The following is a 14789-nucleotide window of genomic DNA, read 5'->3' as shown; positions in this document are numbered from 1 at the left end:
CAGGCAAATATGAATAGTCCTTTATCATTGTATGTTTTCTGTTCTTTCTGTGAAATGTACAGACATTGATGCTGTAGAAACCCTGGGAAATATATGCATGGTTAGATTGGTGTAAAAGCAACACCGACAGATTAATTTATTTCAACTAGCCCAGCCTAACGTATTATGTAATGGAGTCTAAACAACAAATGTTTTCTATTTTATTTAACCTTTATTTAACTAGGCTAGGCAGTTAAGAACAATTTCTTATTTGCAATGACTGCCTACCCCAGCCAAACCCTCCCCTAACCCAGATGCCGCAGTGCCAATTGTGCGCCACCCTATGGGACTCCCGATCACGGCCGGTTGTGATACAGCCCGGGATCAAACCAGGGTCTGTAGTGACACCTTTAGCACTGAGAGGCAGTGCCTTAGACCACTGCGCCACTGAAGCTTAAATTCACTGGCACTAATGCCATGGAATTTGTAAAATATCAAATAGTTTGGAACTTGCAAACAGATTTAACTGAGAATGAGTACTTTGGTGTTCAAGTTCAAGAAAGGGTAATTAATTGGGTTACTCCGCATTTTATTTGTCTCATGGAAAAAAGCCCCAAAATGTTTCCCACACAACAGTATTATACATTGAGCATTGTTGCATGGTGACCTATCGCCTCCATCCTACTGCGTTGATACCAGGATGTATTATTATTGATTTCCACTACTGCATTGATAACAGGATATGTTGTATTCTGTTCTATGAGTGATTTCAGCTGTTCATGTGCAGATTGAGATTTTAAAATCAAATTCACTAATTGTCCTAAAATATGTTCTATTGGTTCTGGGGGGAGAGTCTGTAATTGATTGAATAGCCTATAATGTAAGGTAATATTCTGGTACCAGGGAAAAGTCTACTATATCACTGACATCAGTACAGTGTATGCACTAATAATGTATCTAAGCCCCGGATTGCTGACACTCTCCTATTGGCCATTGAGAGGCTTTGAAGCCATCATATTGGCTCTCCCCAGTGGGAGCAGTCCTCCATAGGAATGAATGGAATTCTACAGTATTTCAGTTCAATGTTTCAAGGGAAAAAAATGCATGTATTTATGTATTTTTTTTCTTTTAGTGTGGAGAGTAACTGTACTAAAAAAAAACTGGAAATGTTTTAATCTATTTTTCATTTTGCATTTGTATGTTTAGCTCACATAATATTATTTAAAAGTATGTATGAAGGTGTCTGGAATAGAATAAAAATGTCACAAACGAATGTTGACATTAATACATGCATTTCTATAGCTACCAAAATAAAAAGTACAACGGAGAAGGAATACCAAGATGGCTTCAATAAAGCGCTCCCTGTTAGGCATCCAGAGTTTATACACAACATTGGAATGAATGCACATCGCACACATTAAGTGGCAACATTTGACATCAGCCACTGCTCGTGTTAACATTTGACATCAACTACAGTTGCATTGTTGCCGCTCAGTGAGTGTCTGCGGGAGACAGGGGTCGCCTCCGGGCGGGGCGGAGACTGGCAGGTCTTCAACAGAACATGTGAAGTTATCTCGAAAGTTGCTCAATTTACTACTATCGAATTATTCAAAATGGGCAAGCTGGTTGTCATATCACTTTTTGTTGCTGCTTTATCAGCATTTCTTGGAGAGAGAATTATTAACTTAAGGTAGGCTGTGTTTATGTAGTTGTAGCTTTTTTAGCTGGAATAAAATGGAATGCTAGCTGTTATAGTAGCTAGCTAGCCAATTTAGTGTTTTTGCTAGCAACCTCAAAAAGTTGTTTTGTTGACAGCAAGCAATATAAGCCAACTAACCTGTTTTTCTATTTAGCTTTCCTTTATTAGCCGGTGCTTTATTACTGAGTAATAATGGTTTGGGTTATTTTCACTTTTCTGAATTTATAAACTGCTCAAGTTACAGTAGTCTGAGGCTATACTAAATGTGATAGCTGACTCGGCTATATTTATGATTGTTTGTACATAGACACATAAAAATGCCCTAAATCATAACTACAGTGTTAAAATTGCAGTGTTATTCTGGAGTTTGAACCATTTGAAGGGATGTAACTATGAACCTTATTTTACATGTTGCAGGAAAAGGACTCTTGCTTCCAGAAAGCTTGTCCAAACCCACCTCCCAAACTGCCATCCAATCAAAAGCCTTGGTACGTACAGTACACATGAATGTACAGGACATCGGGAACTTTAACAGTGCTGGCATGGATATAAAAGGCATGCCTTTCCATAAGCTCTATGCCACATGTTCAATGGTATTATATGAAGTAACTGTACAACGTTATTTGCCTGTAAAGCCACATCTGAACACATGTGATCTGATTTCTGACAGAGTACGGATCAGAGGACCTCACAATACTTCCCAATGGACTTGCTATTATTAGCACTGTGAGTTACAACATTGACTTGGCCCTATATGAAACACGCAACATAAAAAATGTATTAGGCTATCAACATATCCTAATATTAATCTTAATATTATTGGAATTACTAGGGCTTGAAGGATCCTGTATTGCCATCCTATTCAGATGACCCTGGAAAGATGTACACCCTTGATATGAGTGAAGATTCTAGGATGAAACCAGTGGAGCTCCGCATGGGGAGAGGCTTTGACCTGGACTCCTTCAATCCACATGGAATCAGTGTATACACAGATGAGACGGGTAAATAAAACCCATAACCTGTGTCACAAATGGCACACTATTCCCTATAGGGCTCTGGTCAAAAGTAGTGTGCTATATGGGGAGTAGGGTGCCATTTTGGGACGCAAACAGGTTTTGAAATGCATCTGCTGCTCTTCCCAATCTTCTCTTGTGTGAAAAGAGAACTGTCAAAAACACAAGACGGATCAATTGATTGAGCTGAATCTTTTCTCCACTTTCCAGATAACTCAGTATACCTGTTTGTGGTCAATCACCCTCAACAGAAAACACAAGTGGAGATCTTTCTGTTTGTTGAGGAGGACCACTCCCTTGTCTATGTGAAAACCATAAAGCATGAATTCCTTCACAGGTATGTATGCAAGAGCTGAAGTCATGTCATTGCTTCAAACCAATTTGGTTTGTTACCTAGATTGTCGGTAGAGTTTCATATTACAGCAGGGCTAAAAGTGTCAATTACATGGTAACAATATGGAAATGTAGCCTATCCTCCTAAACTTGGCTACTCTAAAGACTGAGAGTTTGGAGAAATTAGGGATATTTGAACTGAGCACAAACTAGTGCTCATTTTTGTTTTGTCATGTTGTTATGCATCCAACAGTTCTTTAATATGCCATTTAGAGTAAATAGTGATTTAAGTTGATCTGTGGTTTTCTCTTAGTGTGAATGACATTGTGGCTGTGGGAGTGGAGAGCTTCTATGCCACCAACGATCACTATTTCAGTGGAGGCACTCTGAATACTCTGGAGGTACTTCTGGCTCAGCCCTGGTCTAACGTTGTGTATTACAGCCCTGAAGAGGTCAAAGTAGTGGCTGAGGGATTCTACATGGCCAATGGCATCAACATCTCACCTGACAAAAGGTACAATAATTAGATAAATAATGTATTCAACTTCTATAGCACTATTCAAGTATTCAGTCCCGTGTAGCTCAGTTGAGCATGGCGCCAGGGTTGTGGGTTTGATTCCCATTGGTGACCAGTATGACATTTAAAAAAACATAATAAAGTACTCAAATGTATGCACTCACTACTGTAAGTCGCTCTGTATAAGGGTGTCTGAGAAAATTACAATTAAAAAAATAATGACATTACACAAAGAATTTCAAAGCGCTTTGAGTACTGTCCTGTGTACACACAGTTCAATAATCCTGTCCATATGGGCAGTCAAAACTGTTACTTGTTTGATTATAGAGTGGATATCACATGTTGACACGATAAGGTCTGTTGATGTAACTAATGTGATGTTATGTAACATATAACTATTTATGTTTTCATGTAGGCACATATATGTGGCTGACTTATTTGACCACAACATACATGTTTTGGAGCGACTGGAAAGCAATGGTTTGGCCCCAGTGAAGGTAAAATATAAGGAATGGCAGATTTGTTTTACACCTGGTAAATAGTCAAATGGACTATTGAAACATGCTGCTCTGTTGAAAGCCTAAATCTGATGTGTTTATTCTCTCCCATTGCTTGTGTATCTGAATCCAGAATAGGCTCTTTAAAACTCCTTTCATGATATTATTATTTTAAAAAGCATGATCTGGCGCACACCCAAAGAAAAGTATTTAGTGTAGAGGTGCTGACTAACGGCAAATAAACTGTCTAAAAATATAGAGAGTCGCACACCGAATATATATAAACTCCCAGTAATTTATTGGGTAAAAAAAACAACGTTCACCGTGTCCTGAAGAAAGCACCCTGAAGAAGGCACCCTCTGCTCTCAGGCACCCTGAAGAAGGCACCCTCTGCTCTCAGGCACCCACTGCTCTCAGGCACCCTCTGCTCTCAGGCACCCTCTGCTCTCAGGCACCCTGAAGAAGGCACCCTCTGCTATCAGGCACCCTGAAGAAGGCACCCTCTGCTCTCAGGCACCCTGAAGAAGGCACCCTCTGCTCTCAGGCACCCTGAAGAAGGCACCCTCTGCTCTCAGGCACCCTGAAGAAGGCACCCTCTGCTCTCAGGCACCCTGAAGAAGGCACCCTCTTCAGGCACCCTGAAGAAGGCACCCTCTGCTCTCAGGCACAAGAAGGCACCCTCTGCTCTCTGAAGAAGGCACCCTCTGCTCTCAGGCGCCCTGAAGAAGGCACAGTGATGCCGAAACGTTAGGTGTTTTACCCAATAAATTACTGGGAGTTTATATATATAGAGTGTGTGACTCTTTACTTTTATAGCTTACGTGATATTATTCTTTGTCACCAGGTCGTGGAAGTGGGCTCTCTTGTTGACAACATTTATGTTGACCCTGAGACTGGCGACTTGTGGATAGGTTGTCACCCTAATGGCTGGAAACTATTTCGAAATGATCCTGAGGATCTTCCTGGATCTGAGGTTCGTACACCTGCCGTGTGCTATTGAAACTTCCTGAGTGAACTGCTTTCTGGATCATATACCAGCAGTGTATCTCTGTACTATACACCAACATTGTTTTCACATGTTCACACCTCTACTATGCTATTGTAAAAGCTGCTGGACTACGGTACATTCCAACTACTGTACGAGAGGAAACACACAAGCGCAATGGACTTAGAGTGGATATGGACTGGACTTAAAGTGGTCTTAGAGTGGACTTGGTGTGGATATGGACTGAACTTAAAGTGGTCTTAGAGTGGACTTGGGGTGGATATGGACTGGACTTAAAGTGGTCTTAGAGTGGACTTAGAGTGGATATGGACTGGACTTAAAGTGGTCTTAGAGTGGACTTGGGGTGGATATGGACTGGACTTAAAGTGGTCTTAGAGTGGACTCAGAGTGGATATGGACTGGACTTAAAGTGGTCTTAGAGTGGACTTGGGGTGGATATGGACTGGACTTAAAGTGGTCTTAGAGTGGACTTGGGGTGGCAGAGTGGAGTTGGAGTGGTCTTGGAGTGGGCATGGACTGGGCTTAAAGTGGTCTTAGAGTGGACTTGGGGTGGATTTGCAGTGGACATTGACTGGACTTAAAATGGTCTTAGAATGTACTAAGAGTGGACTTGAGTGGACTTAGAGTGGACTTAGAGTGGACTTAGAGTGCTTTAATAATCCGGCGTGACTGTTAAGAGGGTGGTGATACTTTAAAAAATGTTTGGGCCTAAAATGACATTCCCAAATATAACTGCCTGTAGTGGACTGTGGACATTGAGTGGACTTGGAGTGGACATTGAGTGGACTTGAGTGGACTTGGAGTGGACATTGAGTGGACTTGGGGTGGACTAAAAGTGAACTTGGGGTGGACTTGGACTGGACCTGGCGTGGGTGTCTTTCTCTGTAATGCTCACTGTCTGGTATACATCTACATTTCATGATATTGTTTTCACAGGTGATTCAGATTAAAGACATCCACTCTGAGAAGCCAGTGGTGACCCAGGTGTATGCTGATGATGGCAGTGTGCTCATAGGATCCTCTGTAGCAGCTCCCTATGGAGGAAAGCTTCTCATTGGAACAATCTACCAGAAAGCCTTGGTCTGTGATCTAGCCAAGGTAGACCAGTAGCCAATGCTTTATGTAGAAAACAGGCTTCCGACGTGGGTTGTGGTTGGAAGAGTGCAAGTGTGCAACATACTGAATGTTGCAGATGGAAATGCAATGAATAGAGTTAACAAGATTCCTTACTCTATATGACATGTTCTGCATAATATATATCTAGCTGAAAGTTCCTCAGTGTTGTGCTGTACTGAATTCTGCCGTGGCCTGTGGGGTTCAACTTGCCAAGTAAAAAAAATATTTTAAAGTTAATTCATTGCACGCTCTGTCTAATCACAGGAAGTTAGATTTGCAATAAAGTTGACAAAATGATATGTCAAAGATAACGCTGGTGCACTGAACAAGACCTGTAACGATACATAGTAATGTTGCAAGTGCCACATTGTATAAAAGTTGATAAATGACAGGAGAAATGACTTGATAAGAATAATCTGACTGTTAAGGACCCTTTAAAAAAATGTTTGGGCCTAAAATGACATTCCCAAATATAACTGCCTGTCGCTCAGGACCTGAAGCAAGGATATGCATATTATTGATACCATTTGAAAGGAAACACTTTGAAGTGTTTGTGATGTGTGAAATTGATGTAGGAGAATATAACACATTAGATCTGGTAAAAGATAATGCAAAGGGGGGAGAACCCCCCCCCCCCATCTTTGAAATGCAATAGAAAGGCTAATATCTCACTTAGGAGTCTAGGTGGAATTCTGATTTTGGCCACTAGATGGCAGCCGTGTATGTACAACGTTTTAGACTGATCCAATGAACTGTATTACTGTTCAAAATGTTGTTTCAAGTCTGCCCAAATGTGCCGAATTGGTCAAATGACACAAGTACATAACTATAGAGAACATACAAAAATGATATGGTAATAAAAATGTAATTTTACACACTTCTAGGAATGTCATAAATTATGGATGATTAGCTTCCCTACAGAAAAGACACCAACCTTCACACATCGAGATGTGATGTTTTTAATATAAAAATGGATTTCATCAAACAAAACTAAGCTACATTTTATCTCTGGATGACAAATCAGAGCAAGATTCTGAATGTAAGTACATTATTTACCTTCAGAGGTGAATATATCAAACCAGTTGCTGTGATAAAAATGTTTTTGTTGTTGTGCACTCTCCTCAAACAATAGCATGGTATTTTTTCACTGTAATCGCTACTGTAAATTGGACAGTGCAGTTAGATTAACAAGAATTTAAGCTTTCAGCTTTCTGCCCATACAAGACATGTCTATGTCCTGGGAAATGTTCTTGTTACTAATGAAGAGGGTTAAACCAAGGCCTTATACCTTTTAAAGGGTTAATAAATTATGTTATGATAAACTGTAAGGTCTCCTCTTCAGGATACCTCTGTGTGTGTGTTAACCTGATTTTGAGTGATGTGACCTTCAGACATCAGAAGGCATCTACATTCAGACTCCTCCTGTCTGGATCCCACCGTGGTTATCTGGTTTTCTGAGAACACAAGGCTGTCACAGACCTGATAAAACCAGCCACCTATCAGAAGATGCTTACACTCGTTCATACTTGTGATGACAGGTCAAGTTTCGGTTAAACCCACTTCTGAGCTTTTAATTGCTGATAAGATGGTTACTGCTGTCAGAGGGAGGTTAGATTTATTAAAATGTTGTTGCCAGGGAAACTCATGCAAGGAGGACTGGGAGAGGCTCTATGAGTTGCAGGATGTCTTACACATTTTGCAGAACTTGGGGACAACTATCATGTACTGCTATACTGTACTCTGTACCAACTTCTGCCTACAATTGTATTACTAAAATGAGTATTTTAATACTTAAACTAAGAGTCTGTGTTTCCTTTCCATTACTAATGTATGTTTGATAATTATATAGACCTGATCATCTGTTGAAGAGATTGACCAACACTTACAGCGTCATGCTAATCACATTAGCGCTCTTTATTTCAACTGTCCCGTGGGGGGGACCGATCCCATAGAGGCAGTGGTGGAAAAAGTACCCAATTGTCATACTTGAGTAAAAGTATAGATACCTTAATAGAAAGTTACTCAAGTAAAAGGAAAAGTCTCCCAGTAAAATACTACTTGAGTAAAAGTATAAAAGTATTTGGTTATAAATATACTTAAGTATCCAAAGTAAATGTAATTGCAAAAATGTACTTAAGTAATCAAAAGAAAAAGTAGAAGTGTAAATCATTTCAAATTCCTTCTTTTAAGCAAAGCAGATGGCACCATTTTCTTGTTTTTAAAATGTATGGATAGCCAGGGGCACCACTCCAACACTCAGACATAATTTACGAAAGATGCATTTGTGTTTAGTGAGTCCATCGAATCAGAGGCAGAAGGGATGACCATGTGTTGTCTTGATAAGTGCGTGAATTGGTCATTTTCCTGTCTTGCTAAGCATTCAAAATGTAACTTTTGGGTGTTAGGTAAACTCTATGGAGTAAAAAGTACATTATTTTCTTTAGGAATGTAGTGTTAAAAGTTTTAAAAATCTATATAAATAGTAAAGTACAGATACCCAAAATAAACTACTTAAGTAGTACTTTAAAGTATGTTTACTTAAGTACTTTACACCCCTGCGTAGAGGTTAAAGTCATGTTTATTTCACTGATTTGACATGGAAAACAAGTATTTGATATGTTTTCTACCCTCTTTGTAAAGTTGTGAACTAGATTCAGTTGTGATGTAACTGAATATTGTTTTCTTCACAAGTGTGTTAACTTCTTTACATTAAATGTGGGCCGCTAATTTGGCGTGCAAGTCTCAACTGTTGTTTAGTTGTCAACTCATTTGTCTGAAAAGCAGCAAACAAGTGATGTGGACAATATCATCATCATGAACCCGGGGATCACAGTTTTGGGACTGCAGATTTGACCTCCCTCTAGGAATTGCTAAACTACAGCGCGCCCCATGGTTCAACTGAGCAATTACACTCTGCCTGTACACAACACACCCACCTTTTGCACACGGCTTTCATAACCTTTGACCAAGGGAAAGAGTTTGTCTGCCATGAAGTGGGTGCTTGTTACCATCTGCATTGCTGCATTGGCAGCTCTTTTGGGGCAAAGACTTCTTAAATTGAGGTAGGCTGCATGGTTGCTGAACATTTTAACATTATAGGGCATGTGTATCTTCTTTGGAATGTCTTCTTCGGAATCATGCTACATTTCCCTGATCAGAGTTTACAATATTGACCTGATTGGCATTGTCAACAGAGGCCTCAGACATTAAAAGTGATATTTGAAAAATAGTATTTTAGCAACTTTGAAGTGAACGACTTTAGGTGAATTGAGCAGTGGTGTGAGAGTGTCAAAAGCTGAATTCAGAATGGTCTGTGTTGCTCTTGCTTTCACACCAAAGTAATATTAACCGGGTTCTATTTGCAGTGAACTAGCCCTTGCCAACAGAGAAGTGCCTGTAAAACGCCTCCCCAACTGTCACCTATTGAAGAATATAGGTATGTCTGAACCAGTCCATTAAATTGTAATCATATTGACAGTATAACAGTTCATGCTTTAATTAAAACATATAGTATAGTTCTTCTATGTTTCACATCGGTGTGAGATAGATACCAATGTAATGTTGAAATAGCCTGTTCTACTTTGAGCCTGTTCCAGTTATTCCAGTAGGCTCAAAATGATGAGTCTTCTCAGTATGTGTGATGAGATCAGGCTGTATAACCGCTAGTTGGGCAAGTGTCAGGGCTGAAGTTCATTAGACTAATAGTCCAAGTATCAACGTGTCCCAGCATGCTTTGTTTGGTGTCATGATGATGATGTTATGTTTAATGAAGGCCTTTGGCCTATGGGATAAAAATAATACATTGATATAGGCTGTTGCTAATGGTTTGTGGACAATCCTATATGTACAGAATATGGAGCAGAGGACTTCACCATACTTCGAGATGGACTGGCCATCATAAGCACCGTAAGTAAAATCCATTGTCATGATGCTATCCTTCATGGCAAGCATATTCTGGTAAGGCACACTGAATAATTAAAATATTGTCCTCAATTCATAATATTGCATGTTGAACATACCTCCCTCACACTGATGATAAAATAACTATTTTTACAGAATAAAACAGCTGTTTTTAATAATACAATACATATACCGCGTTGTGTCCCAAATGACACCCTATTCCCTACATAGTGCACCAATTTGGTCAAAAGTAGTGCACTATATAGGGAATAGGGTGCCATTTAGAACCTAATCCTGTCACTCATGTCAAATCAATACCCCCACCCAGGGCTTGAAATATCCTGGAATGCCCTCCTTCTCTGATGACCCAGGGAAGATATATACCCTGGACCTGTTGGACCCCAGACTGATCCCTGTGGAGCTGACAATCAAAGGAGACCTGGACCGGGACTCCTTCAACCCCCATGGAATCAGTGTCTACATTGACGAGACAGGTAAAGGATGGGAGATTTAGCTCTCACATATGAAATGAGTTTGTTTGAAAAACATCGGACATGTGATAACTTCACAAAGTGGACCAGTGAGCTTTGTGTAATCACCCACCCAACCAATAAAATCCACAGCGTATATATAGACACACTTTGACTGTGAATTTCTCTGCTAGACACTTTCCCTCAAGACCGGCTAGACCGTAATGGACAGCTGTTTGATTCAACAACATACAAAAATGGAAATTACACAAGATATGTTTATAATATATTTTATTAATAAAATATAAGTACAATATACAGTACCAGTCAAAAGTTTGGACACACCTGCTCATTCAAGGGTTTTTCTGTTTTTAAATAACTCTTTTCTACATTGTAGAGTAATAGCGAAGACATCACAACTATGAAATAACACATATGGAGTCATGTAGTAACCAAAAAGTGTTAAACAGATCTAAATATATTTTAGATTCTTAAAATTAGCCACCCTTTTCCTTGATGACAGCTTTGCACACTTTGGCATAAAGAAAAACCCTTGAATGAGTAGGTGTGTCCAAACATTTGACTGGTACTATATAGCAAAACAGTGCACTACACAGTAAAATAATACAGTATACAGTAAAACAATACAGTATACAGTACAACAGTACACAGTAAAAGAGTACAGTATAAAACATGTGTCAGCAATTATTCTAGTTACTCAAGTCAGAAATCGCAGCAAATTCCTCCATTCCAGACCAGACCACTACTGTGTGTGTGTGTGTGTGTGTGTGTGTGTTCCCTGTCAATCAATAGAGAGCCTTAGACACCAGAGGAGACAGTAGAGATGATATTTCTCACTGCTGAACTCCCATCTCCTTCCAGATAAAACCATCCATCTGTTTGTTGTCAATCACCCTCAACATTACACAAGCCAGGTAGAGATCTTTCTATTTGTCGAAGAGGACAACACCATTGTGCACCTGAAAACTATAAAGCATGATCTCCTTCATAGGTAGGTGTGAGATGTTTACATTTACATGATGTGGATGAACCACATTGGCTATGTACTGTACAGTATGACCAGTGAGAGTTCCACAGTGGTGTGTTTCTGCTTGGCTAACTCTGTATGTTTTTGCCCTTTACTCTCTCAGTGTGAATGACATTGTGGCTGTGGGAGTGGAGAGCTTCTATGCCACCAACGATCACTCCTATCCCAGTGCAGTGCTACACATGCTGGCTGTGGTCCTGGGTCTACCCTGGGCTGACGTGGTTTACTACAGCCCTGGAGGAGTGAAGGCAGTGGGCCATGGCTTCCTATCTGCAAACGGCATCAACATGTCACCCGACAAAAGGTGCCTTCTTTGTTTCCACAATTGCAGTAAAGTCTACACAATTGAGAATCGAACAGTTTAAAATGTACAAATTGGTTGTGCTCTTTGGAAGTGTGTTATGCAGTAAAACAATAAATGTGTTTTTTTCCTCCCAGGTATCTATACGTGTCTGCTATTTTGGACCATGAGATTGCTGTTTTTGAGATAAAGAAAACAAAGACTTGGTACATGTCAAGGTAAAACTTTTCACTACATCAAATATGAATATGAACGCAAACTTCTTTATGGGCAAAATATTATATTTTGTATTGTTTCTAGAGATGGTCCAACCGCTGTAATACAATGAGCCATCACATTGCTAATGATGTCTGTCTCCAACCAGTCTGTAGCCGTTGGGTCTCTCTGTGACAACATCGAGGTGGACCATGTAACAGGTGACATTTGGCTGGGTTGTCACCCTAATGGAGCAAAGGTAGCAGTATATGACCCTGAGGATCTACCTGGATCCGAGGTTAGTACGTCATTTACTATGTCCTCTCTAGTTCTATTATATTATAGGAATAAATTCACTCTGATCTCAGTTCCAAATGGCACCCTATTCCCTATAGCAGTGGTTCCCACACGTTTTATAGTCCCCTACCCCTTCAAACATTCAACCTCCAGCTGCGTACCCCCTCTAGCACCAGGGTCAGCGCACTCTCAAATGTTGTTTTTTTGCCACCATTGTAAGCCTGCCACCCACACACTATACGATACATTTATTAAACATAAGAATGAGTGTGAGTTGTCGTCACAACACGGCTCGTGGGAAGTGACAAAGAGCTCTTATAGGACCAGGGCACAAATAATAATATAATAATAGTCAATAATTTTGCTTTTTATTTAACCATCTTAGATATAAAACCTTATTTGTTAATTGAAAATTGTGCATAACTCACCACAGGTTAATGAGAAAGGTGTGCTTGAAAGGATGCACTTAACTCTGTAATGTTGGGTTGTATTGGAGAGAGTCTCAGTCTTAAATCATTTTCCAAACACAGTCTGTGCCTGTATTTAGTTTTCATGCTAGTGAGGGCCGAGAATCCACTCTCACATACAGTGCCTTGCGAAAGTATTCGGCCCCCTTGAACTTTGCGACCTTTTGCCACATTTCAGGCTTCAAACATAAAGATATAAAACTGTATTTTTTTGTGAAAAATCAACAACAAGTGGGACACAATCATGAAGTGGAACGACATTTATTGGATATTTCAAACTTTTTTTAACAAATCAAAAACTGAAAAATTGGGCGTGCAAAATTATTCAGCCCCCTTAAGTTAATACTTTGTAGCGCCACGTTTTGCTGCGATTACAGCTGTAAGTCGCTTGGGGTATGTCTCTATCAGTTTTGCACATCGAGAGACTGAAAGTTTTTCCCATTCCTCCTTGCAAAACAGCTCGAAGGTCGCAAAGTTCAAGGGGGCTGAATACTTTCGCAAGGCACTGTAGGTACGTGGTTGCAAAGGGCATCAGTGTTTTAACAGCATGATTTGACCAAGGCAGGATATTCTGAGCCCAGCCCTATCCAGAAATCTGGCAGTGGCTTCTGATTAAATTCAATTTTCACTGAACCGCTTGTTACAATGTTTATGAGGCTCTCTTGTTCAGATATCGGCAATTGGACTGGAGGCAGGGCATGAAAGGGATAACCAATCCAGTTGTTTGTGTCATCCGTTTCGGGAAAGTAATTTCACACCCAACTCACTCCGGTGATTCGCTATATCACATCACCAGTTTGGGAATACCTGCCCTATAGAGTATATATCACCCCAGTTTGGGAATACCTCCTCTATAGAGTATACTCCCTATGGGCCTTGGCCAAAAGTAGTGAAAAGTAGTGTAGTGCACTGTATAGGGAATAGACTGCCATTTGGGACACAGCCCATGTACCAAAAGCTTTAATTGGTTTTCTTTATCATAATTTGTTTTATAGGTCATTAGGATTCAGGACATCCACTATGAGAAGCCAGTGGTGACTCAGGTCTATGCTGATGATGGCAGTGTGCTCATAGGATCCTCTGTAGCAGCTCCCTATGGAGGAAAGCTTCTCATAGGAACAGTCTACCACAAAGCCCTGGTCTGTGATCTGAAGTAGCCAATAATTCCTTCCAGACATCTGATTTCCAAAGTCTGTGTGTGTATATATAGATGCAGTAATGACATTCAAACTGTATTGTACTCAAAGTCTGTGCTGTTTCTGTATAGTACATCTTGTCTGGTGTAATATGATTGAAAAGTATAAATATTCCACATGGTTGCCACAATATAACACTGTAATTACAATTGTAATTATGTTAAATGATAAGAGGCCGTCTGGGCTCTTTTAAGTTCCTTAGTACTCAATAGTGTCTGTTCCAGGTGCGTAGGAGTCAAAATAAGAATACTGGAAAAGATGAGAGACCTGCACACTGTCAAATGGTGGACTATTTGTATTGATTAAACAGTTATATTTCATTATTTTACTTTGACATATTGTTGATCATCGATCTTTGGGGGAATATTTTTCTGGGGGGAGGAGGGGGGGGGGGTAATGACAAAGCAAAAAATACAAAATTATTCTATATCTTATATCTCCTTTATCAAGTCCACAACCACTACATCTACTCATATAAAAAACATGGAAATTGCATAGAAACTCATGTAAACTTTATTTCTGAAGGCAGTTTGTAACAATAGACAAACTACATTGCTTTCAGTTTCTCATTTTAGAGTCAGGTAAATCACACTGGCAACTCTGAGGAGTCCATCGTTTGCTATATTTTCCTTCTTTTACTTTTCCCACAGACCAAAATGTGTGTTTAACATCGAGATAAAGATAACAGAGAAGACAGGAAGTTGTCCAGACTGTGTTCATGATCTTAGGCCTTGATAATCTTGGGTCATACATTT

The 14789-nt window shown here is 39.9% G+C and overlaps 1 protein-coding gene and 1 pseudogene across 1 annotated transcript; both read left to right on the top strand.

Moving 5' to 3' along the window:
- Positions 1-1459: 1459 nt before the first annotated feature.
- LOC118375240 (serum paraoxonase/arylesterase 2-like) lies at positions 1460-7956 on the top strand. The gene is made up of 9 exons (XM_052514099.1): positions 1460-1669; positions 2096-2166; positions 2349-2404; positions 2511-2679; positions 2902-3028; positions 3338-3538; positions 3957-4038; positions 4883-5011; positions 5981-7956. Exons 1-9 carry the CDS (start codon positions 1593-1595, stop codon positions 6152-6154), a joined length of 1086 nt encoding a protein of 361 aa, XP_052370059.1. The 5' UTR covers positions 1460-1592; the 3' UTR covers positions 6155-7956.
- Positions 7957-9066: 1110 nt separating this feature from the next.
- On the top strand, positions 9067-14368 carry LOC127906140 (serum paraoxonase/arylesterase 2-like; annotated as a pseudogene).
- The last annotated feature ends 421 nt before the right edge of the window (positions 14369-14789 follow it).

The sequence above is a fragment of the Oncorhynchus keta genome, unplaced genomic scaffold (genome assembly GCF_023373465.1).
Source record: "Oncorhynchus keta strain PuntledgeMale-10-30-2019 unplaced genomic scaffold, Oket_V2 Un_scaffold_1526_pilon_pilon, whole genome shotgun sequence".
NCBI lineage: Eukaryota > Metazoa > Chordata > Actinopteri > Salmoniformes > Salmonidae > Oncorhynchus > Oncorhynchus keta.
Note: the sequence above shows the minus strand (reverse complement) of the source record. Positions and strands in the feature narration are given on the sequence as shown.

Coding starts and splice junctions, on each gene's coding strand:
- LOC118375240 (XM_052514099.1), top strand. CDS start 1,593: ATGGGCAAGCTGGTTGTCATATCACTTTTTGTTGCTGCTTTATCAGCA. Junction 3,539..3,956: donor AACATCTCACCTGACAAAAG/GTACAATAATTA, acceptor GTTTTCATGTAG/GCACATATATGTGGCTGACT. Junction 5,012..5,980: donor AGGATCTTCCTGGATCTGAG/GTTCGTACACCT, acceptor TTGTTTTCACAG/GTGATTCAGATTAAAGACAT.